The following is a 27,696-nucleotide window of genomic DNA, read 5'->3' as shown; positions in this document are numbered from 1 at the left end:
GGATGGTCCCTGAACAGAGGCTGCTGCCATCCCAGAGCTGGGGATGGCATCATCTGCAGCAGCTCTCATTAATGGCAGTGAAAGCCTTTCTGTTTGAGGTGCTGGGGCTGGTCCTCAGCAGCTGCTCAGAGGTTCCAGCCAGTGCCAGGCGTTTGCTGCCTTGTCTGAATGCCCAGTGCCATCCAAACACCTCCCTGCTGCTCCCGTGGTCGCACTGTCATGGGCAGGTGCCAGGCAATGGCAGAATTGTTCTCTTGGTAAACAAGTGATGGTGTTATTGGAGCTGCCCTTCATGTGGCAGCAGTGCAGTGTGTGCATGGGGTTGCTAATGAGGGATATAATAGGGCTTGTTAGTCTCAAAGCTTAATGACCCATCTCCTGGTTCTTTGTGAAGTGTGTGGATGGTTCTTCCCATGTCTGTTCCTGTGCTGCATCCTGCACTGGGTGTGTCCCTGCAAGGTAGAGCTCCCAGCACAGATATGGGCATTTTGAAGGACTCAGATCCCACTTGTCATGACATTAATGCCAGTGGACATCCAGGAAATGTCTGGATGAGTCGCTGCTCTTGCTTCCTCAGCCCCCCTGTGTCTGCCCTGAGCTCAGTTGTGGCTCCAGTGGATCCATGTGTGTTGGGTACCCAGAGCTTGTCCCTCGGGGGTTTACGGATTTTCCTTCGTGGCAAATAACCTTTTTCCTTTATTATTTTTCAAAAAAATTAAAATAATTAGGGCATCCACCCACCTCTTGGCTGGCATCCTGCAGTAATAGGCCAGCATGTGTTTTCCCCAGCAGAGGAAGCAGATCTTGCTTTGTGTTCGCAAGGCAATGGTTTATAAATGAGCCTGAAAAGAAAAACTGATTTCCCCACTTATGGCAGATTTACATCAAGAAGGAGTCCTATCAAAATTTCTTAAAACTAGGCCATGAATTTGGCCTGACACTGTTGCTTTGGTTTTGTGCAGGGGAATTAGTCTGTTCCAGAGGTGTGCAGGTGAGGGAGCACGTTCCCTTTTGCACATAAAACCAGACCTACTCCATCCTTGCCCTGTCCCTCAGCACTGGAGGTTAGAAATCCTCATGTTATAGATATTTCTTTCCCTTCTTACACCCTTGAAACTGGTGGTGAGAAGGGAAAGAACTGCATGTATTCTAGGAGTACATGAGGGTGCTGTGAAGTGCAGGGACAGCCAGGTCTCTGGGTTAAACCAGGGGTTTTCAGGGGCTTGGGGACTCAGTTTGCCAAGTCTGGCCAGTCTGGTGTGACACTCCCCTCTGCCTGAGCCCAGCTTCTCTCCTGCTGCCTTGTTCCCCTGCCTCACCTCCGTGGCTGTTTCCATTTCCTTTGGTTGCCTCCTAGGAAAACACAGCCTAGCAAATGCAATTTTTTCCACTCCATTGCTTCCAAGTTCTTTCCAACATTGCGTGTTGCTGCCCCTTGTGTGTCCAACAGCTACAGCTTTTACACTCAGATGACTTCCTGTCTTGTCTAATATCTTCTTTGGTCCAGTTTCACTCTGACTTCTAAAAATCCATCATAATCATTTCAAAGGTGACATTTTCATGAACTCTGCTGTTCCAGTGCCTGCTGTGTTACACCTCCCATCCTGTATCTCATGCACTCTGCCATTTTTGTTACTTTCAGGTGGAACCCAGAAAGAGATTTATGAAATCAGCAATATCACTGCAAAATCCACAGGAGGGAGGATTCCACAATTATCTGTCCCTTCTGATCAGGACTGTTAACAGTTTAGCTACAGGGCAAGCAGAGAGTATATTGATGACTCTGACTGGATGAACTTCCCAGTGGAAATCAAGATTGAAACAGCAGCAAAGAGCAGTGTCACAGCAGTGTGATCTGCAAAGGACAGATGTTCTGGAGAACCCAGTGTGCCAGTGACTGGGCTGTGTCCCTGATGCAAGGACATGGGTTATTAGCTTGGGACACTAATCTTTTGTGGTTGCTTTCTCCCTCAGTTTTTCAGGGGAGAAAGTGGAAAGGATTTTCGGAGGAGCAATATGATTTTGAATGCATGTCTTTTAATGACCCTCTGCAAGATTTAGTTCTTCAGTCTCTGTCTCCTGCAGTCCAGTTGGATGCCAAGGTTTGTTCCTAAGCCAAGGCAAAATGGCAGCCTTGAATTTGGCAGAAAATACCATCCCTGAGACTTTGTCAGGACAATACTGGTATTGCAGCTCTGTCCTGGTCAAACTGGGTTCCCTGGTCTGGCCACAGTATTTTATATTTATACTGAATTTTCAGTGATGGAATTTGCCAAAATGGCAGAGTTGGGTTCTAAACCCTGTGCCTTTTTTTGGAAGATGATACCAGCAGCTCTGATCTCCTTGTTTTTGGTGTGAAGCTCAGCGTGGCCTCGTGGCACAGTGGCAGGTTCTGGAGTGTCTGTGTGCTGCTGGGGCTGGGAAGCCTCTCCTGGGCCACAGCCCTGCAGGTTCCCACTGTGCCAGCCCAGAACTGGGGGCTGTCCCTGCCCCAAAGGCAGTGATCCTCCTTGCAGTGCCTGAGACTGTTTTATATCTGTATTCTGGATTAACCAAGGAGCTGACACTTTCTCTTGTCTGGGTTGGTGGTGTGGAGATGAAAGGCTGTAGGATGAAACATAAGCTTTTCCACAAAGGCCATTGTACAATATAGTTATTTTGAAGGCAAATTTTTTAGTTTGCAATAACATGAACCAAGAGCCAGCCTTCTTTAAACACAGATGAAAGTGCCCAAGTCCTTTGAAATTGAGAGGAGCCAGATACCTGCTGTATTTTTATAAATCTGGCTGTGGTGAGCAGCCTTGCCACTGCTCTCCCCCTCCATCCCTCTGGCTGCTGTGAGTTGCTGTGCAGGCAGAGCTCTCCCCAGCTCTCATGAGGACACTGCTGCTGCTGTGGAATTTACATACCTGGTGCCAGGCTTACAGTTGCCTTTCATGTACCGTGGCCCATGGATTAGGTCCAGGAAAGGGGTAGGTGAAGGAAAATAACTGTGAAAATACTGCAGGAGGTGTGTTCCAGGCCGTTCTGAATGGCCCTTTCATCTTTGCCTCAAAAAATCAGTGAGAGCTGTAGCTCTGTGAAAGGATCATGGCCATCTAACACTTTGGTTTCTTTATTGAAACTGAAATTTTTACAATGCTGCTTTGTTTTTTAGGGATTCTGTTTGGCAGAGATGTTTCATTGTGGAGCAGTGCTCTTAAACCTCATCCTACCTTGCTTCTTTTGAAAATTGTCCTCTTCATCCTCCTTCAGACTCATCTTTAAGCATGGAAAACTCAGCAGGCTTTGCTCTTGGAGGTCTCTTCTCACCTTTTGCATTGGTGATAACTGAGGCCATGCTTGCCCAGTCCTCCTGGGCTCTGCTCCTTCTGGATATGCCAATGACAGCAGGGCAGAGAACTGGAGAGAACTGCAGTGAGGCAGCTGTTTGCTGGAGCAAGAACATCTGGACTGATTGGGCTCCCTGCATTGGGCAGTTGGTGCCTTCACCTTTAAAGTCCAACTCTAAGGCTCTTGCATAAACAGTGAAATAGGATCTGCTCCCAGGGGAACAGTTTATACAGTTAAATCTAAGTATTACTGGAAAAGGAAAATAGAACCTTCATTTCTGACTTCGCCAGGGCACCAGTGTCCTTAGGTCTGTGGAATTCCTTTGCAGGGAGAAATCCTGGGAAGAGCTTTTTCTTGAATTAGGTTACTTAATGTTGTTCTTAATATAGTAATGTTTTCACAGCATCTCTTCCATATCCTCAGGTCTTGCTGCCCAGAATATTCAACAGTCCCTGAGTGAATCTTTCCAGCCTATAGTTTTGGAAAACTCAGGGCATGGTTTTGTATGTTTACCTGTATCTTATTTGTGAGCTCCTCAAATACAGTACAGGCTGATTCTTCCTAAGCTGCCCTGAGTGAAGCCTTTGCTTTCAGTCTGAATGGCTTTTACCTGCATCCTGAGCAATTTAAAAATAAAAATAATAAAAAGAGAAACCCCCCAACATACAGGAAGACTCTGTGTCAGCATTAGTGCAGGTCTGCTCTCACTTGCAGGATTATTCACGTACAGTTGTTTGCAGACAGAATGTCCATTCCTGCACAAGAGGTTGGGTATTGGAAAAGAGTGAAGCTGATGGAGAGCAGGACTTTCCTACACCTGGTGTTGGTGAGGTTTTTGGTGGGCAGAGTAGGTGGCTCAGAGCTCTCCAGGGTGTCTGGGTGCAGGGCAGGACCTTCCTCAGTGCCTTCCAGCCCCGGAGCCCCAAGGGATCCACAGGCACTGCTGGCCCAGCCAGGGCTGGGGGGGTTTGCAGGGACATCCCCTCTGCTTTAGGGGGGACAGAGCTGAAGCCCAGGCTGTGACAGCTGTGTCTGGCTGGGTCCAGTCCCTGCTGTGGCACCAGTGAGGCCCAGGCCATGAGCACGGGCTGCACTGGGGCTGGGTCCAGACAGTGCAGGATCAGAGCAGCTGCATTTGCTGCTGAATGGCCCCATCCAGTATCTGCCATGGCAATGAGACTGGGAGTCTGGGAAGGAACACACAAAACCTCAGTGCCTTCCTGTGCTGAGCAAACCCTGGGCTGAGGGCAAACCCCCCTGCCTGTGGGAGGGAACTGTGCCAGGGCTGTGTCCTGGCTGTTATTGCCTCAGGCACTGCTGGGTGCTGTGGTCAGGTTGGAGCCTCCAAGAATGAGACACTGATTCATCTGTGGTCAGTGTGTTTTTAAAATAACACCACTAAACTGTCAGTCTGGTTTCTCCTGGCCCAGGGTGGCCACTGCAAGGCTCTTTTCCATAGGGTTCCCCTGTGCTGGTGACCTGAATTTTCACCTTCTTCTCTCAGTGTGTTTCCTCAGACATTTGTACTGCCTGGTCCAGGCAGGAGAATCCTGCTGCCCCCCAGACCAATGTGGCCATTTTCACAGAGGAGAACGTGGCTGTGCTGTGGAAGCCACAGGGTTGTGGTGCTGGTGCTCTGTGCATTGCCAGTACAAACCATTCCCAGCACTGTGTGTGGGGACAGAGCTGGGCTGCTGCAGTGGAAGGCTGGCAGTGGAGCTGGGCACAAGGCAGAGGGTGTGGCTGGGCTCGTCTGACAGCACCAAGAGGTGATTTCTCCCCACTGCTCTGCTGGGGTTTGGATTTGGAGAGCTGGGGGTCGAGTGCAGTCCCGTGCAGCTTGTGCCATACCCTGCTGTTAAAACAGTCCCTGCCAGGTTTGTTCCTGCAGGGGAAGGAGGGAGGCTGGAGGGTTCAGATGGCAGAAATAAATAAAGTGGTGAGCTCTTAATGGGGAACATGCTCAGTTGGTTTGGGTTTCCCTCCTCACCCATCCCACTCTTCTGAATCTGTGGCGCAGTCCTGAGAGCAGCTTGGGAAGGGAAGTGATTTCAGACTGGAGATGACCTCATCTGTCTCCAGCTCTGAGGTGGAGCAGCCTTTGGAGGCACTGCCAGACCTTCCATTGCTCTTTGAAGGGTGCAGGCGAGGGCTGGGGCTCCAGGAGAGCCCTGGGGTTCCAGGAGAGCCCTGTGCCTCCTCAGCCCTGGGCACGGACAGGGTGGGCTCTGCCAGCCCCCCGAGTGTGGGTACAGCCCCAGGAGGTCCTGTCTGCCCCCCTTACCAGGATTTAGGGCTGCTGGGGATGTCTGAGCTGTTGTGCTGCTCTCTGCAGAGGTTGTGCCTCTTCAGGGAGGGGACAGGAGCTGTGGTGTGTCCTGTTTGTGCAGGTGGAGAGAACAGCCCCAGTTTGGGAGCCAGCCCTGTGTGTCTGCCCGAGGAAAGGGCTGTCCCTGGGTGCTGTCCCTGGCCAGGTGGGCTGTAACATGGTGCTCCCAGGGGTTCCCCACTGCCAGGCACTACAGCTCTGCAAGGGGGGGAAGTGGCTGATGGCTGTGGGGGTTTTTGTCTCTCTGTTCTCATCTTTCTACATGCCACAGTGGGGGGAAGTAGGAAGGAGAAGTCAAAAACCAGGGTCCAAAAAGCACAGCTGGACAAGAGGCCTTTCTGGAAATGTCACATTTTGGAGCAGTTCCCTGATGAAAAGTCCTGTCCTGTCCTGCAGGGTGCTGAGCCGTGCCTGGCTGGAAAATGTGCTCAGAGCAATTGTGTGGTGGTGTGGAAAGGTGCTGAGGGGATGTGCTTGGCTGGAAGAGTCCCTGCTGGGTTCTTTGTATCTGAGGGCCCAATGGACCAGTGGAAAAGGGGATCAGAGCCCTCCTGGAGGGTTTGCTTTTTAGGAGCTGAGATGTCAGTGAGAGATCTGAGGATCTGGAGCATGGGGTGGGAGCCAGCAGGGGTGTCAGCTCCAGGTTTGGATAGTGGTGGGGAGCTCAGGAGACCACAGACAATGCTGCTTGCAGGAACTACCAGGGATTTCTCCCTCCTGACATGGCAAAGGGCCCTTCTTCCTCCTGCCTTGATTTCTGCTATTTTGAGGTGGCCAAGATTTCCTCTTGCACAGTTGGAGCCTGGAGTCCGTGGATGTGCCAGTGTCCAGCAAGCCCAGCTCTACCCTGGCTGCTGGAGCTGCTCTGTCAGGCACAGCTCTGGGTTTCTGTAAATGTCCCTGTTTTCCAGTAAGGATGGTTCCAAACACTGTCTCATGAGCCACGTGGGGCAGTCCAGCCACTTCCCCTTAAGCCTGGTTGTCTTCTGGTTCCATCTGAAGCTGAAGGGATGCTGGGCTGTGGTGGGCTATGGCTGGGAAGATAAAACCAGTCTTTTCTCATGTCCCTGCAGCTGTGTGGCTGTGGAGGGAACTCCCTGTAGCTGGGTAGGCACTGCAGGAGGGGGATAAGTTCACTAAAGGAATTTGCTTTTCTCTTGGCCTCATCCCAGGTGGTATCAGCTCTTACTTGGAGAGAAATTCCCCTCCCACCACTGCTACATGGGGAGAGTTTAACTATTCATGGGATCTAGCCAGAGACTTCCCCCAGCCCTCCTGCCCCTCTTCCCTGTTGCACTGGGAGCAGGCACTGGAAACGGATCCTGTCGTGACTATGTCACGGTGAGGACAAGAGCTTACAGTCCCATTTTCCTCCTTCCCACCTCAGAATTGTCTCCATGCCTGTAAGTGATGAAACGAGCTGGAAGTGCAGGGACAAGAAGGGACCTTGTTAAAAAATTTCCCTTTTTTCCCCTCTGCTCAGCACCCACAGCTGTGCCCGGGCACTGGGGTGCAGTGGCAGGGGAGGGGGCTGGCTGGGTGGCAGAGGAGGGGGCTGGCTGGGTGGCAGAGAGCTCTGCCCTGCCCTTGAGGAGGAGTTTGGGTCGGTGGAGCCCCAGGGAGGCCTGTGCTGCTGGCAGTGGTGACGGACACACGGTGCCAGCGCTGGCTGCCTGGCAGGCTCAGGCCCTTGGCAGTGCCCTGCATCTGTGGCCTCCTGTGTGTGAGCCCCGGCAGCATCCCAGAAAGGGGCCATTGTCCCCGAGCCCGGCCTGCTGCCGGAGTCAGGAGGGCACAGCAAAGATGTGTCCGGGCGGGAGCCTGGAACAGGCTCGTGTGCCAGAACAAAGGAGGCTTTGTCTGTCCCTGGCGGGAGGTTTGTCAGCTCTGGAGCTGGGGTGGTGACATGGGGCTCTGTGCCCAGCCCTGCTGCACTGCCTGGGGCCTGCCCCCACTCCGGGCCGAGCTGGCAGCCTGGGGCAGGGGCACGGGCTCTGCCTTTGCTCGGGGAGCTCTTGGCAGCGGGTCCTGCCTGCCCGAGCCTGGCTGTGCCCGGGGGCTGTGCAGGGGCTCTCCTGCCCTCCCAAGTTCATCTGGGCTGTGCAGGGGCTCTCCTGCCCTCCAGGCTCAGCTGGGCTGTACAGGCTCTCCTGCCCTCCCTGCTCAGCACCCTGTCTGTGTGGCTGAAGCTGGCTGTGTGCAGGCACTCTGTGCTCTCTGCAAGGCATAAGGGCCCCAGGAGCAGCCTCGGGGTGACTGGGGCAGGGCTGTCATGGACCAGGGTGGCAATGTCACTGTGTCTGGGGCTTTGGGAAGTGTCTCCTGGGCAGAGCTGAGCAGAGCAGGGCTGAGTGGGACAGCTTGACAATCTGTGACAGCAGAGCAAAGGCAGATTGGAGAAGCGAGGGAAGCTCTTGTGCTCAGGCTGTTACACTAAACACCACAAGTTACAGGAGGATACACTTTAGGGAAAGCTCTTTTCCAGCCAGACCTGAGGTCTGGCTGCCCTCCTGCCTCTGGTTGCAGCATTGGTGCTGTGTTGGTGTGGGGCTGAGTGTGATCCAGGTGATCCAGAGCTACCTTTTCCAGAGGGGTGTGGTTGGAGGTGGGATAATCAAAACCACAGGCAGGCAGAGAAGCTGGTGATGGGATTGAGGCAGTAGGACAAGATCATAATGGGAAGGATTCCCTCCCTGGAGCTGTGTAGGATGCTGTAGGATTTTGGTTGCTGCTACTGCAGGATCACAGTGTGTAACTACTGCTGGGTTTTGTTCCTGGTATGTCCTGAATTCCATCCCTTCTCACCTAAGAGCTCTGTTCTCCAGGAACACTCAGTTCCACTCTCTCCAAGCAAGACCAGGAAGACTTTGTTGTGAAGGAAAGGAGAAGTTAGTGCATGTTCTGCTGCTCTCTGCCGTGGCTGTGAGTCTACCACAGGCACCAGATCTTCCAAAGAGAGGAATCTCTGAGGGGAATTGCAGGGCCCAGGGCAGGCTGAGAGGAGCATAATGTCTCTTCTGGCTCTGAAAAAATGTGTGCTCAGAGAGGAAGCAGCAACCACAGGAAAAGGGTAGTTGCTGAGCACAAATTGCCAAGAATTAAGCAATCTGTTTTATGGTATGAAACCTCCTGTTGAGCAAGAGGACTGTTTTCCCTGCCAAGGCAGGTGTGACTGGTAAACTGAGGTGGCAAAGTCCTCCCTCAGTTCAGCTGCCAGACAGGGCCAGTATTTCCTCAGCCCTCCCCACACAGGGTGTCCCCAGTTTGCATCCCTTTCCTCCTCCTGCTGTTCTGTTCAGAAGCTGCCTGGGCTCTCCCATCTCCACTCTCTGCTTTTTGTGCTTTTGTGCTGTTTAGGGCTGCACAAACACCACGGGCACATCGGGCTCTTTTTGGGGCAGGTTGGCCCAAGCAGGCGCACAGAAAAATGGAAGCATGAAGGTGTCTTGGTGAAGATTTCTTTGCACAGTGTGATATAGAGAGAGAGCCTGGTAGCTATTAATTTTAGGATCCTGGCTTAACAGTGGCAGATTCCTTTTGGCTTTGTAGAGTGCAGACCAAGAGATGTGGGAACAACTTTGTCAACTCCTCCTCTGCTGTGGTGCCACGCAGAGCAGTCAGTGCAGTTGTGCTGTCTGCTCTGTGCCCACAGGGAGGTGGCCTGTGAGTGGGTGTATGATGGAGCTTGGTCACAAAACCAAAGTGGGAGGGCTGCTGTGCCTCCCAGGTGTGCATTTTGCACAGAAGGGAAGTACTGGGTTGCTCTGGGGAGGGTGTGTTCAGCCTCTGTCCCAGCTGGTTGTCTGTTCAGTCCCTGTTTGCTCAGGAGAGCAAAGTCTCTCTGGAGTCATTTGCTGTGTAGCTGCTCCTGTGAGCCAGCACATCAATGGAAGCAGATGGCACCATCTCAGTGGTCAGGGGGAACCTCTCACTGCTGCAAAACTGCTCCTGAAGTTTGGGGCTGGGCTGGAGCAGACAAGGCTGCTGTGCTGGGGGTGCTGGCCCTGGCTCTGTGCTGGGGTGTCTGCCAGGACCCCTCTGCTGCAGGAGCACCTCCCAGCCCAGAGAGCTGTGCTGTGTCCAAGCAGCCTCAGACTGGGTGTTCCTCTGGGCCCCTCAGAGCCATCAGGACCTGCCAGTGTCCATCAGTCTGGGTAAATGGTCTGAGTTCCAGACCTTGCAGTTCACACCTGCACTGTGGAAGGGCCTGGGGCGCTCCCTGGTATCCAACACGGTCTCTGCTGAGACTCTGAGCCAGATACTTCTTCATCTTTTGCTCTGTTTCACTACAAACTCAGACTAACTAGTCTCATTTTTTCCATACTGGTCAGCATCCCTCTGATAAGGAGAAGCAACACTCAGCAGTTACTGACTATTAGTCTTAAGTATGGAAGAAACTGTTTAAATTCCCTTTGACAGCACAGTTTGATTTAGATGTTCGGTGACTTGAAGTTTTCTCCCATCATCACAGCATTTAATAAAATGTGAATCTCCAGTCATGCTGCAGGGCACAGGGAAGTGGCAAGTTGTGCAGCAAAGGTGTAACCAGGCCTGGTGTTTGCTGGAGCAAGTGAAGGGGGGGGAGAAGGGGAGAGAAAGGTGTTGGAGAGCATCTCGATTCCCTTTTGGATTATTCTGATGTCTGCCCCCGGCACAGCCTGGGTGTCTGCACTGGGTACAGAGGGCTGGTGTGAACACTGCATGGCTGCACAGCTGCAGGCAAGTGGGCAACAATCCTGCTCCCCAGCTGCCTTGCAGCTCTTTCCTTTTCTTCCTCATTCAGGCAGCAAAGTGCCAGGCTCTGTGTCTGCCTGGCTGGTCCCAGGGCCCCCACAGTGCTGGGCACCTCTGGGGCAGCCGGGGCTGCGATGCCCTTTGGGAACACAGAGCCACACTCCTGCTGTGCCAGCTCTGATCCAGTGCAGTCACTGGTGTGTGCCGTGGGCCAGGCCCTGGGAAGCCCAGCCAGGCTGCAAGTGGTGGAAGAGGCACCCCCAGCTCAGTGGCTGCAGTGTCTGGGCCTCGTGTCCCGCGAGCCTGGCACAGCCGGTAATGCTCCACCCGCTCCTGGTGGGCAGCCAGCCATGGGCTGGCACGGATCAGAGGGCAGACAGTCAGCTGCAAGCTCCTGAAATCTTCCAAAAGGCTTTTCACAGCCCCTTCCTGGGGGCAGCCAGGTGCAGAGTAGAAGCTGGGAGTCTGGAGGGTTGGCATTGGAGAGCTGTGAGATCTGTGCTCTGCATGGGCTCAGGACACTGCCCGTGGAGAACACAGTATGTTACTGGGTACAAGAGATCAGCATGGACAGATTGTCCCTGAAAACCTCAGTCTGTACATCTCCTGTGAGGGAGGATCTGTGGGGGAGTCACTAATCCCAGCAGGATAACTCCCCTGCTGTCCTCTGTCAGGTGGAGCCGATGTGTCTGTGCATCTCTGCAGGTCCTGGGGCTGCTTGTGCAACCACCAGGGCTCCAGGTACCACTATTGCTTCCCAGAAAGCCACTGCTCAGTGGCAGGGGAGGACAGACATCTTGTATGCTCAGTGAGGATCTCTGTGGATACTTCATCTGGGCACACATCCCTTCCCTTCTCTGGGAGCTCTGAGGGACAGCTCTGTGTTGATTTACCCCAGTTTTATCAATGCTCCATCTCTTCCTCAGGTTTCCTGCAGGAGGGTGTTATGATCTTTTTCTGAGAGCACCTCACACCATGGCTGAGACTCAGGTACGCTTCTTTAGGCCCTGCCCAAAAAGGAGTGTTTTGCACCACTGCTCATAAATGGAGGTGTGCTGCAGCCCCAGCCCAGCTGAGTGTTGGTGATTAGCTAATTGCTTCCAATTGCCAAAAACAGTCATTGAATTCACGCTGGGATTTCTGTGTCACTCGGGGAGAAGGGGCAGGTGTGGGAGGGCAAGTTGTGTTTGCCAAGCTGAAAAGGGCAAATGCTGCAGCAGCAAAGCACTCAAATCATCCCACAGTTCATTTCTGCTGTTTGTATTGAACCAAGAGCAACATCCAGGGGAAGAAGGGAGCAGAATTTCCTTCTGACTAATGCTGCTGGATTGTGCAGGGCTGCAGGGGAACTGCCAGCCAGAGAAACCATCAGAAGGGGAAAGGAAATGGAAAGGGAATCTAATTATCCATCTGCAAAGGCAGAGGCTGGTCCTGAGGCAGGGCCCAGCCCTGGGCAGACTGGTGTGGGCAGTGACGTTTGCACAGACTGTTTTTATGGGGAGGCTGGGAAGTGGCTCTCGGGGGTCCCTGGCCTGGATTGTCTTCCCCGGTGATGCCTTTGGGTTCCTTTGGGTTGGCTCCCGCTGGCCTGGGCGGGAGTGTCTCCCTTGCTCAGGGGCCGGGATGTCCTCTCCGGGTCAGGATTCAGCCTCTGGGGTAGACAGGCCCGATCCTGCATCCCTTACTCACGTGAGCAGTCGTCTCCATTTCAAAGGGACTACTCGGTGAGTAAGGATCGCAGGACTGGGACCACTACCTGTAACTTAAACTGGACCTTCTGTAGGATCCTGTCCCCAGCCTTTTCCTGGTCATGTATGTTAACATGCATCAAGAGCTTCCAAAACCACTGGGGCTCTTGCCATTTGGATGGAGAACCTGAGAGCTGGAAGAAGCAGTGCTCTTGCACTTCAGAGGATAAATCACCACTATCTTCCATCCTCTCCTACCAAACAGCTCCAAGCCCAGCCAGCTTCTGTGCCACAGAGCAACGTGTACCTGTTTGTCTCCCACGTGTTGCTGTTCCTGGCTTCCCAGGGCTGGCAGGGCTCTCCTCTCTCTGGTTTTCCCAGCTGTGGCTTTGAGATGAGAGCCTGGCATTCTGTTTAAGCCTGATTCGTGCTGCAGAGCTGGAGAATGAAGCAGGGGGAGAGATGAGCAGTGGCAGTGCTGAGGCTGCCGCAGACCTTCCTGCGCCACTTGGTTTCTCCTCCAGGCTAAATTTGGAAGCCTCCGCCCTGTGCTAAGGTTTCGAATGCGTTCGCAGTCGGAGGTGTCCGTGCCTGTGACCCTGTGCGGGGTGGGAGCAGCGAGGGGGGCGGTTTTGAGCCGCACGTGGGTTCCCGCGTGGCCCTGGCCGGGGAAGGGCTCGGACACGGCCCTGCCGCGGGCCCGCTTCTCCCTCGCGTGGAACGAGCCGGTACCGCAGCGGCTCCTCCGGGGAGGGGACACAGCGACCGAGCTGTGCCCGAGACCCAGCCACATCCACGGCTGCCTGCCCGAGACCCAGCCACATCCACGGCTGCCCGGCTTGTCACATCCTGCAGGTTATCCGGGATGAGGAGCTGAGCGCAGGAAGCGCCGTGATCTCGCTCCAGAGCGAGTCACGAGTTTAAACAAGCAGGAGGCAACTTATGGTCGTTGGTCCTTTTTGAGAGCTGGAAGTGGAAGCGTGGCATGAGTCACACTGTGCTTCTGGGGAAGCACGAGGCACTTCAAGTGGAAGCAGGGAGCACAAATACCTTTGAAATGGAATTTGATAGATTTCTGGAGGGATTAGGTGACAAAACAGCAGTGATCCTTGAGCGGAAATTAAAGCTTGACCTGTGGGGTAGGTAAAAGAAAAGACAAGATCTGGTTGCTGTGTGGATTGTGCTTGTGGCACTGAATGTACAGGGTATTAATCCTGTGCTTTGGGATTTCTTCACCTCTGGCCTGGTATCTTGCTTTTCCTTGAGCATCAAAGAATGAAGCCTGGCTGAAGTGTCAGGGCTCTGATGCTCCCAGTAGCGACTCACACAGAGCCTTGCTTGCAAGTTCAAGGTTAAGTTAATCATCAGAGTTTAGATCAGCAAGGCATTTCCCCTTTGATCAGGTCAGCAGGAGCCTCAGGGTGAGTGTGCAGCTCTGCTGGTGATGGAGCAGCAGAGTTCAGACTGTGTGGGCCCATGAGACTCATCTGTCTGAAGTCAGCACTGACTTTCCATGCAGTGGGAGAGGAGGCAGCAGGAGAAGAAGGTGGGAATTGAGTCCTGGAGGTTCCCAGCTCTGCCCCTGCAAGGAGGGTACCTGCAGTTCCTCAGCCTCCATCACCCTGGTCCAAGCTGGGAGTGGTTTTACTGCCTGCTGCTGCTCCTGTTCCACTTGAGCAAACAACTCCTCTGGAACTGCCCTTCCCGTCATCCTAGAAAACAGCCAGGAAGAAAATTTCCCTTCTGTGGGGAATTCTGAAAATAGCTTTGTCTGCTTCAGAGGAAAAAACATAAATGCTGTTATTACGTGGCTCTGCTGCCCCTGCCAAGCCCTGGATGTGCCTTTCACAGCTCTCCTGCTCAGCCAGCCTGGCTGGTGCATCCCTGGGGGGACCCTGCTCCTGTTCCCCCCCTCTGTGCTGCTCAGGAGCGTCTGTCTGGATCAGGCTGAAGATTTTTCCTTCTGTGACATGCTCCTGGTTGTTCACCCAGGATGGAGCCTGAGCACTGCAGCCCCTGGGCCACAGCACATCTGCCAGAAACCAGCTTCCCTGTGGGTGGGGACCTCTCTCTGCTGTCACAGTTTGACAAAGGAGAGCTGGTCCATGAGGTGGGATGATGCACCCCAAGCCTGTGTTGCCCTTGCTGTTTGGCAGGTTGGGGCCAGGCCAAGCTCTGCTCTGACAGTCAGAAACCTGGATTCTGCAGCCCACTTCACCCCTGAGTGCTGCTGCTAACGCCTGCCTGGAGAGTTTAGAGGTGCCAGTGCAAGAAAACATTGTAGGTTTTGCTCTAGATATTGAAAGGGCAAAGATTTTCCTTACTGAGCTCTGCTTCACACCACACATGAGAGGTCCTGTGTGCTGTTTTTCCTGTCTTGAGGATGTCATACATCAGATTTCTTGCTGGAGGAGCAGGCCAGGGTTTACACTGGGCATTTCCAGGGGCTGGGTGGAAAGAGAGGAGGGTGATCAGGACAGGGCAAAACAAGAGTGGCTCATCTTTCTTTGGGAAGTTTGCACAGACCAGCCTGAGCCAACAGCTCTGGGTGTGTCATGGGCACATCTGAGGGACAGGAATGAGTCTGTCATTTATGGTTTGGTGACTCTGAGGAGGCAAGATGAGCATCTCTAGGAGGGACAGAAGAGGCTGAGTCTGGGACTGTCCATCATTGTGGAAGCCATCGCATTGGCCACTCAGCCTTAAGATGCTCTCTGTAGCCAAGACCTACTCTTCTGAGTTTCTTTTCCTAATCTGCTCTCTGAGTTCCCAGGCATGGCCTTCTGACTGGAATTCCTCCCTGACTGCCCATCCTGAGAGCATGTATGATGTGTGAGAGCTTAAGGCACTCAGGAGACAGCAGTCCCTTGTTCCTCTCTGCACTGTCAGCACAGCTCCTGGGGCCATGAACAACACTGTGGTTTTGTCGCAACTAAATCCTTGTTGACTTCATCTGTGATCCCAGCTCAGAGGAATGCTCTGATTTGGTGCAGTGGGCTCGTGGGGACACTTAGAAGATACTTGTGGTTGGTGGCCGTGTGGCCTGTGGCCCTCAGACAAGGCTTTTCCAAGCCATGAAATTCATGGGGGTTGGAGGAGGTTTGCTTGCAGCTATTGTGGTTTATGGTGTGAAACCTCCCGTTATCTCACGTAAGATGCATCTTTGGTGAGCCACAAGGCCCTGCTGTTGCTGCCCAGTGCAGGCAGTGCTGTACCATCACTGCTCCTCAGTCCTGGGCAAGCTGCAGACCCCAGGGTGAGTCCTCTGCCAGGAAAGCAGGGATTGATTACCTGTTGGGAACCTGGGAGGAAAAAAGGTGTCATGAGCACGGCTTGACCTACCACTGGGCTGGGAGAGCCGTGCAGGGCTGTCAGCTCCCTGAGGAAAGGAGCAATACTGCAGAGCAGGGGCCGAGCTGCCCAACGGGGCCGTGTTCTGAGCAGTGGCAATTCCTGCCACTCCTGGATCGCAGTCCAGGCCTTCTGCTTGACTGCTGCATGCACTGGGAGCAAAACCCAGTGGGTGTAATTTAAGGATACTGCTGGCAGAGCAGGGTGGTTTGGAGAAGGGCTTCGTGCATGTGATATGACAGCTGCTGTATGGTGGGAGGTTTCCTGCTCTGGAAGTGTTTCCCAGTTCTCCTCCATTTATTTTTCTCAGCCTTTAGGACCTTGTGCCTGTGACGTTGCCTTCCCTCAGATGGCAGGATGGCAGCATAGGTAAAAACACTGGGGTTTTTTCCCTCTTCTTTCCTTTTTTTCAGCATGTGGTGTATATCTAAGACCTTTCCACTCTCAGCTGCCTCCAGACTTCAGGCCACTGGACCTTGTATGACTCAGTACATTGTGGCAGAACCTGGTGCCAGCCAGACTTGGGGGCCTGGTGGAGACCCCGGGTTGTGGTCCCAGGGTGACCAGTGCAGACCCTGCAAGTCAGGTGCTCTGTGGAGCCACTGCCAGAGACCTGCAGTTCCCAGAGCAGCAGTGGGAGCTCTGGGAGCAGGGCAGGAGTACAGCTGAATGTGTCCTTCCCATGGGTGAGCAGAGAGTTGCTCAGGAAGCTGTGTGGCAAGGGACAGGTTCCTCCAGCACCACAAGTGCCGTCACCTCCTGTCACTTCATTATGCATGCTGTGGTATTACCCCCCAGTTGGTTTCTGTGGCTGCACAGAATGGTGGAAAGCAGATCTTATAGGCAGGTTCAGAACCCAGACTCGAAGTTTAAATTAATTCTGTGGTGTGCTGGGTTTGTCTGCTTAACAAACATGCAGATACTTCCTTGTTCTGAAATGTCTTTGAAGCTGAGGTGGTTGTAAGGTCCAGAATACATCCAGTTTGCTATTCCAACTGGATTCAGAGATGAGGCTGCAATAGAGTCTGGACAACAGATGAACCTGCACCATGTGGAAGCAGATCCACATCAACCAAGACTAGGATCTGGGGGCTACGTTTGGGCCCTGCTTTTTGGGAGCTTTCCAGACCCCTGAGACCGTCACCCACACAGCCATAATCGGCACATTCTTGCTGAGAGCAGGTTTCCTCCAGCAAACCTTTGTCTCGGCTGCGTCAGGCAGGATCTCTGCTGAAACCCCGCAGCCGAACGAGCCCATCTGTCGGGCGGAGTGGCAGGGACAGCATCCGGCCCGTGCGGGGACACCGCGGCGACATCGGCCCGGCCGCCCTGGCCTTTGTCCTGTCCTGCCGCAGGCTCCTCCCGCGGCACGGGCGGAGGCAGGAAATCCCGGGCAGCTGCCTGGGAGCCTGCGAGCCTTCCCCGCCGCTCCCCGCCGCTCCCCGCCGCTCCTCGCCGGCCCCGCGGCCGGGCCGGCCCCGCGTGTGTGTGGGCGGGGGGGCTCTGCCGCATGGATCTGCCGAGGGCCGGCGGGGAACAACACATGGGTTGGGGCGCTGCGGCGGGCCCGCGGTGGCTGTCCGTCCGTCCGTCCGTCCGTCCGTCCCGCTCATGGACGCGCTCATCCTGCAGGAGCTGCTGGCGGAGCGGCTGCTGTCGCCGCGGCCGCAGGCACCGCGGAGCCACCCGGGCCGGCTGAAGGTACGGGGTATTTATAGCGCTGCGGAGCCGGGCAGCGGCGGGACACGGGGGGAGGATGGTGCCCGAGCGGGCGTGTGCGGCTCGGGAGGAGCCCTCTGAGCAGCAGAGGAGCGGCGAGGCGCTGGTAAGGGAGGGATGGCGGGGACACAGGGAGGGGAGCAGCCCCCGGGAGCGGGGCCGAGGGCGAGCGGCGCGGCCGGAGATGTGCGACATTTCGGTGATTTGGTGATTTGGTGCAGTGATTCCCTCCGAGAATGGCGTTTGTGCGCGGGGGGGGCTCAGGGCGGGCTGTGTGCCCACACGCAGTCCAGTTTGCGTTAATTAACAGCGCGTTAATGCCGTGCTTTGCTGGCCCGCGTCCCTTCTCTGCAGCGAGCGCTGGTGGGCGAGGGTTGCGAGGCTGCGGTGCTCAGCCCCAGTGCTGCGGTGCTCGGCCCAGGCCCGATGGCCGCGGCGATGCCCGGCGCTGCTCGGGGCTCTGTGCGGGGAAAGGACGCGGAGGGTCTGGCTCTGGCTCCCTCCGGGCTGGGGCCGTGCCCGGCCGGGGAGCGGCTGCAGAAAGGGCCCGGGAGGAGCTGGAAGGTTGTGCTGCAGGCGGGGACAGCGGCAGGCCCCTTCCCCTGCAGGAGCGGAGCCAGCAGCACCAGGATCCTAGCACAGCTCCATCATTTCTGGCGTTCGCTCCAGGCCCTGATAGGGGCTATTCTTCGAATTTGTTGTGGTCCTAAACAAACCTACATCCTGAGGATCTCACTGCCATTGTCCAAGCTCGCTTGGCCCCGGCAGATGAACCTTAGGATTAAAGGGTGGGCTCAGTTCAGCGCAGGCTGTGTCTCACCTAAAAAATCCATTGCGCAGGCTGGAAAGGTAAAAGACCTTTCCCAAATCTTCGTTCGCGAAGACTGGCCATACTATACTGTGGTCCTATCATGCTTAATTTTAGCCCATTTGAATAGACCCAGCAAGGCCTCATTTATCCCCTGGCTGAATGGAGAAGTCACATGAGTCCTGGGTTGTTTTAAAAAGCATCTCCACCACAGAGGTGGTGAGGGGATTGGGAAGGACGGGTGTGATGGAGGCTGTGCAGTGTGCTCTGCCTTGGAGGTACAGACAGCACTGCCAACACTGGGAGAGCTTCTCCAACAAACCCACCAGGGCTTTGTTGCTTGGCTTGAGCTCCCAGGGAGAGCACTGCCTGCCAGGCAGCCCTGGCCAGCTCTCTGGGTACTGGGAGATGTGAGGATGTGACATGTTGCTGTCACCTCCTCGAACCAGGAGTGTGTGCTGAGGGAGAGCACGGGCAGGGTTTGCTTGGCCTGGGGTGCTTTGGTTTGTGACAGAGTCCCAAAGATTGGCCACTGCTCTCGGTGGCCTCTGCTGTGGTACAGGGGGCACGTTTCCAGGCACGGGGGAGCGGGATGGCAGCAGGAACAAAGGCAGCTCCATGGAGCTGGCAGTGGGGAGAGGGCTCCTTGTGCCAGAGTGCTCCTGGCTGGGCTGGCGGGGCCCTTTACCGACAGCTGGAGCTGGAAGGGAAGCACAGAGCCGTGACCAGCTGTCCTGGCTTGTGTCAGCGTGAGGGGAGCTGGCTTGGGAGGGCTGAGAGCACACAGAGGGGGTGGTGATGCCTCCAGAACTCCCTCACTCCAGGCCTCTCATCTGTTTAATGGGTTTTAGCTTTTCACAACCCAGAAACCCTCCTGCCTCCTTCAGCAGTGCTCCCAGGCCTCTGCATTCTCTTCAGTGCTCTCCATCCTGTGCACAGTAGCACTGCAAATACTGCCCTTGTTGAGTCTAAAGGAGGGGTGTAGAGCTTTGAGCAAGGCACACACTGGGCTCAGGGGGCTCGCTGGGCTCCTTAAGTGCTTTGTTGATGGTGGCACACGGGCAGAGACAGTGGCACGTGCCCAAACACGGCTGGGATAGGAGCACACATCGGGTACCTCAGAGCCCTGATGAGGAACTGTGGGCAGTGTCCTCCACCAGCTGGGATTTGCTCATGTGGAATGTGGTGATTCCTCCGAGCTGTGGGGAGGCACCCAGAGGAATGGTAAATCCATGTTGTCCTGGTTGGGCTGAACAGAAACGAGAGATCAGGTTCAGCCAGTTACACCTGGCAGAAGTAAATGGAGTTGCCCCAGAGTCTCCATTGCCAGCCCTTAGTCATCCAGGTTAAAACCCAAAGAAAACAGGAGAAACACACCCTGCACCTCGGCTCTGGTTTTATTAGCACAGGACTAGTCCTATTTCATGTGTCAGGTCACAATAGAGAGCAGGTAATCATCGTCTTTCCAAAGTCTGGTAAAGATCAGGGCAGGGGAAGCACAAAGGGAAGTGTGTTGTATGTCTGTGGTGCTTGCTGGGAAACACTGGCCCTTCCAGTGTGAGGTGTGGGCTGTTCATGTCCCCTTTGGTTGTGTTCATGGATGTGTTCACTGGGAAGTGAAGCAGCTGGGACACAGCCCTGGCACCAAGGGACGCAGGCTGGAATGGAAGCAGCCTCTTCTTTCTTGTTTTTGGGACCTTGCCATTATGATGTTTCTCGCTCTGCTTTGCACACCTTGTGTTTGCCCTTTGCTGAGCCTTTTGGGTGATAGTTCAGTGTCGCCCAGGCAGGTGTTGCTTTGCTACGTGCAGCTCATCACCCTCCTCACCCCGGGGTCTCACTGCTGCTCCCTGCACTGCTGCTCCCTGCACTGCTGCTTTGGGGTGTCCCTGCCTTCAGCTCAGCCATTCCAGCTGCCAGTGCAGCACTTGGGGCACTCTGTAATTCTCCCCCGTTCTCTCTAACTTCATTTTCTCTGTCCCTTCCTGCCTTCTGCACTGTGTGGTGGTGAAACAGCTTCAGCTCTGTCAGCAAGGGAGGGAGGGGAGGGAGACCAGAGCCCACAGTCACTGCTTGGCAGGGTAGAGTGACCAAGTGTCAGAGCCAAACCAAACCTGCTCAGGAGTGGCACTGTCCACTTGCAGTGTGGAAACAAAGGCAGGTCAGCACTGCCCCGAGCCCAGCACACTGGACTGTGCTCTGTGGGTTTTTCGGTGTGTGGCCCAGGAATAGAGATAGTTAAGCTTAGGAACAGAGGTGTTCCCTGCTGTGCCTGAGGACAGGTGAGGACAGTCCCACCTTGGAGGCATCCGTGGCCGAGTGGGAGCTGGGGCTGGTTTTGAGGAACTCCTGGCTCTGTGGATTTTTCTGTGGTGTGGGTCCCAGGGGTATGATTATTTTCAGTAGTGTTGAAAAGTGGAGTCTGTTGTGTCTCTAGCATTTGTGAATGGCTCAGTGTGCTCATACAGAGCATGTGCCAGGCTTGTGGGGTGGTTTTGGGTCTGTGCTGTGAGAGGGTGCTCAGTGACAGCGTCTGGGGTGGTTGGGCAGTAGGTAACACTCCTGTAGTACTAATGGAATACCCTCACCAAAAGCATCTCAGCTGTGTTATCAATATTTCCACATCTTCCCACTTCCCATGCTCCTTGAACTTCAGTCTCTTCAGAAATAACACAAGAGATTATTCAGGATTTCCTCTTACTCAGCCAGGAGTGGCTGTGACACAGCAAGAAATAATCCCCTCTCAGGTCAAGCAGAAGCTGAGCCACTGCACCAGACACAGCTCAGAGCAGCACAAGCCCCAGGGAGCTAATTACAGAGCTCTCCATCACGTACCTCATGTGCCTCTGGAGGGAGGGATGTGGAAAGGACCTGGGGAGAGGTGGCATTTGGTGACCCTGCTGTGCAGGGTGCCCTCAGCTGTGGAGGAGAAGCATGGAGAGGAAGGTTGTGTGTCAGCAGCAGCCCCAGATGTGCTCTCTCCTGGGAATGGTGGGATGTGCTTTTCCCTTGTGCTCTCTGTGCTGGGAAGCTCCCTGAGAGCAGCTGAGCAGGGCTGTGGCTGGGAGGGGTGTCCCCCTGTCCCCCCCTGAGCCCAGAGGAGCTGTGTGCCCAGGGCAGGGACTGGCCTCTCCTCCGGCCCTGGCTCTGCCCCAGTGCCCTCCCCGTGGCTGTGTGAGGCTCAAGCAGAAGGGGTGGCACACCCTGACCTGCTGCCCTGCCCTCTGCCCCGCAGGACCATGAGAAGCAGTACGTGGGCTTTGCCACTCTGCCCAACCAGGTCCACCGGAAATCCGTGAAGAAGGGCTTCGACTTCACCCTGATGGTTGCAGGTGAGGCTGCCCATGGGCACAGGGGGCTGGGCCACAAGGAGGGAACCAGCTCTCCTCACTCCCCTTAGGTGCTCCCACAGTGCCTGGGTCCTCCCCTCACCCTGTTCTGGTCCTTGTCTCAGGCTCTGCTTTCCTCCCCAGGCTGTGGCAGTTCCCCCAGGGGGAACAGGCCCCTCCTGACCCCTCACAGCCCAGTCAAGCTCCTCTGCCAACAGGGACTGCTCCGGGTGGGGAAGGCAGGGCCAGACAGGGACCAAGGGAAAGGAAGGAGAGGGAGGGTGGGGGAGCTGGGAGATCACATTTGTACAAGGATTGAGACATCTTGCAGCAAAAGTCCTCCCACTGCTGGAAAAATGTAATGCCAATAAATAGCTCCTGACAGCTTGTCTCTCTCACTTCCTCTGGCTCGGGATTCAAAGCCTCATTCAGAGTTTCATTTGTAAGTCAATTAGAGGGTCATGTTGCTTGCTTTTTCCTCCTCCTCTTTGCGCTCTGTCAATTAGGAGAGTCGGGTCTGGGCAAATCCACGCTGGTGAATAGCCTGTTCCTGACAGACCTCTACAAAGACAGGAAGCTCCTCAATGCAGAGGGTAAGCTGGGGACAGAGAGGGGTGAATGGGACTGTCTTAAGGACTAGTACTTTGGTTCCCTGCTTCAGAAGCAGCTACAGACTCCTCTGGATCCCAGCCCTCTTGTTTGTGGCTCTGCTCTCCTTTGTGTCTGCAGAGGCACTGCTGTTCCAGCAAGAAGGGTTTGGCTGTAGGCCTCTTCTATCCCATGAAGGGAAGATGAGGCTGCAAAGCAGCACTAACCCTTTGGGTTGAGATGTTGAGGTTTGTCTTTAGTTCTTGGGTGCTGGAGAGTAGAAGGGATTCCCCTTCCCCAGTGACTGGGCCAGATGTTCAGAACAGCTGGGCTGCAGGCACTTCACAGGTCTGGGTATCTTCTTGGAGTCTGCCTGCCTGCTGCTGGCCTCCCACAGTACCACTCCCTTGAGGCTCCTTAGAGGGTGATTGGGGTTTTTGAGACCCATGTTAGTCCCTGTGCTCAGTGATAAGGAGGGAGTGGGCTTGTTCTGGGTGTGAGAGGGGATCCCCAGTGTCACTGCCTGGCTTTAACTCACGTGTTCCTGTTCAAAGAGAGAATCAATCAAACAGTGGAAATCGTCAAGCACACGGTGGACATTGAGGAGAAGGGTGTAAAGCTGAAGCTGACCATAGTGGACACGCCAGGCTTTGGAGATGCTGTTAACAACACTGAGTGGTGAGCAGGGCACTGCTGCCTGCCTTCTAGTCCTTGGCTTCAGAGCCTCTAGGAGACACTGCTCTGTTGAACTCATGGTTTTGTTTTGATTGCATTGCCCTTCCCAGCTGGAAGCCCATCACTGACTACATTGACCAGCAGTTTGAGCAGTATTTCCGTGACGAGAGTGGCCTGAACAGGAAGAACATTCAGGACAACCGAGTGCATTGCTGCCTCTACTTCATCTCTCCCTTCGGGCACGGGTGAGAGCCCCACTGCAGGCCTGGAGGGAAGACCCTTGTGCCCCAGGATTGCCCTACAGCAGCTTGTCCACTGGCAGGGCTGTTGGCACAGGAGAAGAGCTGTCTGGATGCTCTCCCTGGGCTGAGCATCACACCACTCCCCCTCGCTGGGTGACAGGCTGCCTGTGATCAGGCAGAGCAGATCTCCCTCAGGCCTTACAGCCTGGTTTGAAATCAGAAGAAACAATGGCCACACAGACCTGTGTGCTCCTATCTGGCTGAGCCTGAGTGATGCAGAGGAAAGGGAGTTTTAAGCTGCCCTGGGTCCCTGCCCCGTGCTGGCTCACGTGTCAGCCTCGTGTCCTGTGGCACAGGACAGCTGGAGTGAGACCCCAGGCTGTGGCCTGGGCAGTGTTTGGCCTTCAAGGGAGCCAATCCCCAGCCTGTGTCTCTGTGAGACGTTCAGCAGCTAAAACTGGGGACAGCTTTCCTGAGGGTACAGCCCTGGCCAAGGCTGTCCCGGTGCTGCTGCAGCCCTCTGTCACTGCTGTCCTTTGTGCTGGGGGGTGACAGAGGCTGCAGGGGAGCTGCCCAGTGTGTCCCTCCTAACTGTGTCTCTCCTCATCCCTGCTGCAGGCTGAGGCCTGTGGATGTTGAGTTCATGAAGGCTCTGCATGAGAAGGTGAACATTGTGCCCCTGATTGCCAAAGCCGACTGCCTGATCCCCTCCGAGATCCGGAAGCTAAAGGAGAGGGTGAGATGCTCTGTCTCTGCAGGGTGTATCTGCTGGGCTGAGGAGGGAGGGGAGATAGAGATCTATGTACAGCTTGTTTGTGTGTATAGGTACATATGTGCACAGACAGAACCTCCACGTGTAGCTGCAGCAGTGCTCTGCTGTGAGAAGGGAGGTGGTGTCAGCAGAGAGGCCAGCTCTAGAAGGAACATCAAATCCTTTTGCCATCTGTAGGCTACAGCAAACCCACGGTAGCACAAACAGAATAAACCCAGCATTTCTGTATTGTTCACTTTTAAATCCTTTTGGTTTTGTCTTGCCTGGACACAGATCCGGGAGGAGATTGACAAATTTGGCATTAAAGTGTACCAGTTTCCTGAGTGTGACTCCGATGAAGATGAAGAGTTCAAGCAGCAAGACAGAGAGCTGAAGGTAAGGAACCTGCTCAGCAGAGGACTGGGAAGTCAGGCTCCATGGATATGTGGGTTGCTCCAGAAGGAGCCAGAGCTGCCCTGTGTGTGCCAAAGGCCAGTGCCACGGGTACCCAGGGACAGCCTTGGCTCATGTGGGGGGTGGCCTGGAGAAGGTGCTGATGTCCTTGCTGGTGCCATGAAGTCCAGTGTGGCATGAAGACGTGGCACTTCTGCTCTCCCTCCAGGCAGTGTCAGTCAGTCTTCCCTTCATCTACCCCAGCCTGTATATTTAAGATAAAGGCTGGGTTGTGCAGCATTTCTAAGCACCTATTTCTAAGCACCTATGAGTGATACCATCAGCAAGGAGGGGTTTGAGAGTGAACAGACACCACTGTGACACATCAGTTGCATGGGGGAACCCATGATCCTACAGGCATGTCTGGAGGCCCCAGCAGCCCAGTCCTGACCCCCTCCCAGGCCGAGCCAGCCCTGTGGGTGCAGGGAGTATGGCCTTGTTTCTCCTGTCAGAGGGTGGCAATGGGCTCTGACTCCCTTCTGAGCAAAGAGGAGCACAGCCTGTACCTTCCTGCCTGGACAAGCTCTTGTCCCACATTGTCCCCCTTGCTTGGTGTCCCAGCCTCTTTGCTCTGGCTTCCTTGGAGAGCTTCCCTTAGAGAAGGGACCCTGGAGGAGGGTCCATGGCAGCCGGGGTGGGGCTCAGCGATGTTTCTGTTCCAGGAGAGCGCTCCCTTCGCCGTCATCGGCAGCAACACCGTGGTGGAGGCCAAGGGCCAGCGAGTCCGGGGGCGGCTCTACCCCTGGGGCATTGTGGAAGGTGAGCCTGCAGCCTGGGGACTGGCACTGGGAGGGGGGAGGCACTTACAGCAGGGGTGGCAGGGGAGAGCTGCACTGTCTGTGCCACCTTTGGCAGGGGACATGAGACAGAGGCACCGGGACTGGCTCAGGAGGTCTGTTACTGGGAGTGAGGTATAACCCTGCCATGACAGACTGAAGAAGAGGGGCTCCAGTGTGACTGGGAGAATGCCTGGGCTTTATTATGCACTAGGATTTGGCTTCTTGTCAAGGGGGGAGGTATTGCCCATTTAGTTTCCAGGGAGAAGCCGTTGCCTTCAGCCAAACAATGCTAAACCCTCCTGCACTCCTCCCTCTGCTGCCTCTCCTGTAAGGGCTGGAGTTGCTGGGCTGGAGGCTGTGCTGATGCACAATGTGTTTGTCTCCAACTTTCTTCCTTTCTAAAGGGAGAAGTTTCATAAAGCCCTGGAATGGCTTTTGCTGCTGTTGCTGACTCCCCCGTGCTGGTTTGTTGCTTTTAGGCCTTGCAGCTTTAGATCCCAAAAGCCTGTGTGTGCACTCGTGGCTGGTGGTGCTGGCTGCCCAGCTGCTGGCTCTGGTCCCTTGCTGGCTCCAGAGGGCACTGGGCCTGTTGGGATGCTGGCATTTGGCAGTAGGATCAGCTCTGACTGCCCGTGCCTGGCACAGCTGGCTTCCCCCAGCCCCACAGAGAGGTGAAGGAGATCACAGGGCAGGCACAGCACTTCCCACAGTGCTGTCTGGAGCCAGGCTCCCCATGGCAGCAGCAGCTCTTTCAGCTCTCCATCCTGCTCTTGGCTTTGCCCCTCAGGGGCTGATTTTGTCTACAGGGGCCTTTTGATAAGTCCTGAATTCTGATGAGACAAGCAATTGCCTCCAGCACCAGCTGTGCTCACTGTGGTTATAACAGTGACATCCCATGTACCTGGGATCCTCTCTCATGCTTAATTAATCCTGTTACCCAGAAAAAGTCCTGGGGACACAGTGACTGCAGCAGCCTGGCCTCAGCACTGGAAACTGCAGAGCATCCTGGAGGCTGTGCTGGGCCATGGAGGGGGAGCGTGGGGGAGGATGAGGAAGGAGCCCTGGGGTGGGGATTTAGTCCAGCCTGGGTGCCAGGGCTGCCTGCAATGAGCTGGTGAGGTGTGAAACGCTCTCCCCTGTTGGTTGTGCAGTGGAGAACCAGGCCCACTGTGACTTTGTGAAGCTGCGGAACATGCTGATCCGGACACACATGCACGACCTGAAGGACGTCACCTGCGACGTCCACTACGAGAACTATCGGGCTCAGTGCATCCAGCAGATGACCAGGTGGGTCCCCACTGCGGGGGGAGGGATGTCTCACAGCAGCTCATTGCTCAGAGGGCTGGGGCTGTGCTGGGGCCGTGCTGGGCACTGGGAACTAAAGGGGCAAATCCCAGCGTGTTTCCCACAGCCTTGAACCCATGCTGGGAATGCTGCTGAGAACCCATTTTACTGTCTGAGGATCCCCCATGCAGCTATTGGGAAACAGCCTAAAGATTATTTTGGAGAGCTGTTTCTGGCACTGGATGAAACACATCCAGCCTAATAAAATGGGACAAACCATGTCTGGGGGCTGATAGCTGTGTGCATTGCTGAAGAGGAAGGTGTTCTGCCGTCTGCAGTTCTGTCCAAATGACAGCATGACCCTTGGGATGCTGCTGTTTCTCAGACAACAAAGCCCAGGCAATTAGTAAGGCAACACGTCTCCAAAGATTTCTGTGCATTGTCTTCCCATTGCATTTGATTCTCCATGGTTTTAATCACAATGGTCAGAAAACAGAAGGGACAACACAAATGGGTTTCTCATTAGAGACCTCTGTTTTTCCTTCTCCCTTCCATGACTGATATAGTGGTGGCAGAGTTTAGATTCAAGCAGGTCTTGGCTGCTCAGTTGGGGACCAGCCCCCTGGGTGTCTGTGCTGCCCCAGAGCAGCAGTGGCTGTGGCTCAGCAGGGAGCAGTCCCGGCTGTGCCGACGTGCAGGTTGGCACATCCTCTTGACACGCAGGGTATCCCAGTCCTTTTGCATAGCAGACAAGCCTGTTTGTTTCAGCAGTGAGTGTGTGGAGTCCCAAAATAACTCTGTTAAATGCTAGAGCTGCTGAGCAGTGCCACAGCTGCTGGTTAGGTGGGCTGTGTGTCTATTAAAAGAAGAGCACGATGCAGAAGCAATTGCTGAGCTCAGGAGGAGCTTCAGTTTGGTACCATTTCTCACGCCATGGTTAGTTCCATGCCAGTGAACAAGTCTCATAAAACCAGAGCAGGGCCCTTTCTAGAGAGTCCTTTTGGGAGCAGACCCCAAGCTGCAGGGCTGGAATTGTCTCAGTGATGAGGCAGTGGTGACTCCAAGTGGTGAACGCCTGCAAGTGACATCTCGAAGTTCCAATTTCAGCCCAGATGTCAGTGGCTACTGTCATCCCCTCCTCACCCACTGAGAGTTCCTCTGACTTTGGGAAGAAAGTCACCTGCTTTCTCTGTCCCCTGCCTGCACTTGTGTGCACCCCCAGCCCTCACAGCAACGCTGCTGTGCTGTGCCTGTTTCTTGCCTCCCACCTCCTGAGTAGGAGGGCAGGCTTTGTTACCAGACCTGCAGCAATCAAACTGTTCCTCTGGTTTTATCCTCCTGGAAAAAAAAGGCTCACGGTGAGCATGTGGTGCCCGAGGGATGCTGATGGTTTGTGTTGATGCTGTGTGCATGTGTAGGCACACAGACAGAAGAGCCAAAAGAGGCTGGATAAATTGTCTCTTAATATCTCTGCTCAGCTTGCCAATGCAATTACAGAAGGTGGTTGGAAATATCAGCCCCTTCTGTGTTTGCTCTCAGTGTGAGCCTGGTTTGGATTTTCTGTTAGCTACCCACACACTTGTATTTTGAAAACTGTCATTGGCTTTGGTCTCATTTTGTATCCAAGTGCATC

The 27,696-nt window shown here is 54.8% G+C and overlaps 1 protein-coding gene across 5 annotated transcripts in view; it reads left to right on the top strand.

Annotated features, from left to right (window-relative positions):
* Positions 1–27,696, top strand: part of SEPT5 (septin 5) — a 39,102-nt gene that overhangs the window by 8,750 nt on the left and 2,656 nt on the right. For 2 of the 5 annotated variants that reach the window (XM_027689697.1, XM_027689698.1), the window contains exons 3-10: positions 21,198–21,294; positions 21,798–21,884; positions 22,434–22,557; positions 22,665–22,799; positions 23,415–23,532; positions 23,842–23,943; positions 24,663–24,759; positions 25,931–26,066. In XM_027689697.1, the coding sequence (XP_027545498.1) occupies positions 21,198–21,294; positions 21,798–21,884; positions 22,434–22,557; positions 22,665–22,799; positions 23,415–23,532; positions 23,842–23,943; positions 24,663–24,759; positions 25,931–26,066 (896 nt within the window). Of the gene's footprint in view, positions 1–11,322; positions 11,387–16,931; positions 17,137–17,168; positions 17,261–21,197; positions 21,295–21,797; positions 21,885–22,433; positions 22,558–22,664; positions 22,800–23,414; positions 23,533–23,841; positions 23,944–24,662; positions 24,760–25,930; positions 26,067–27,696 lie in introns of those variants that run through there. The other 3 variants (XM_027689699.1, XM_027689695.1, XM_027689696.1) reach the window with 3 other exon arrangements.

The sequence above is a fragment of the Neopelma chrysocephalum genome, unplaced genomic scaffold (genome assembly GCF_003984885.1).
Source record: "Neopelma chrysocephalum unplaced genomic scaffold, ASM398488v2 Primary Assembly neopelma1_77, whole genome shotgun sequence".
Lineage (NCBI taxonomy): Eukaryota > Metazoa > Chordata > Aves > Passeriformes > Pipridae > Neopelma > Neopelma chrysocephalum.
Note: the sequence above shows the minus strand (reverse complement) of the source record. Positions and strands in the feature narration are given on the sequence as shown.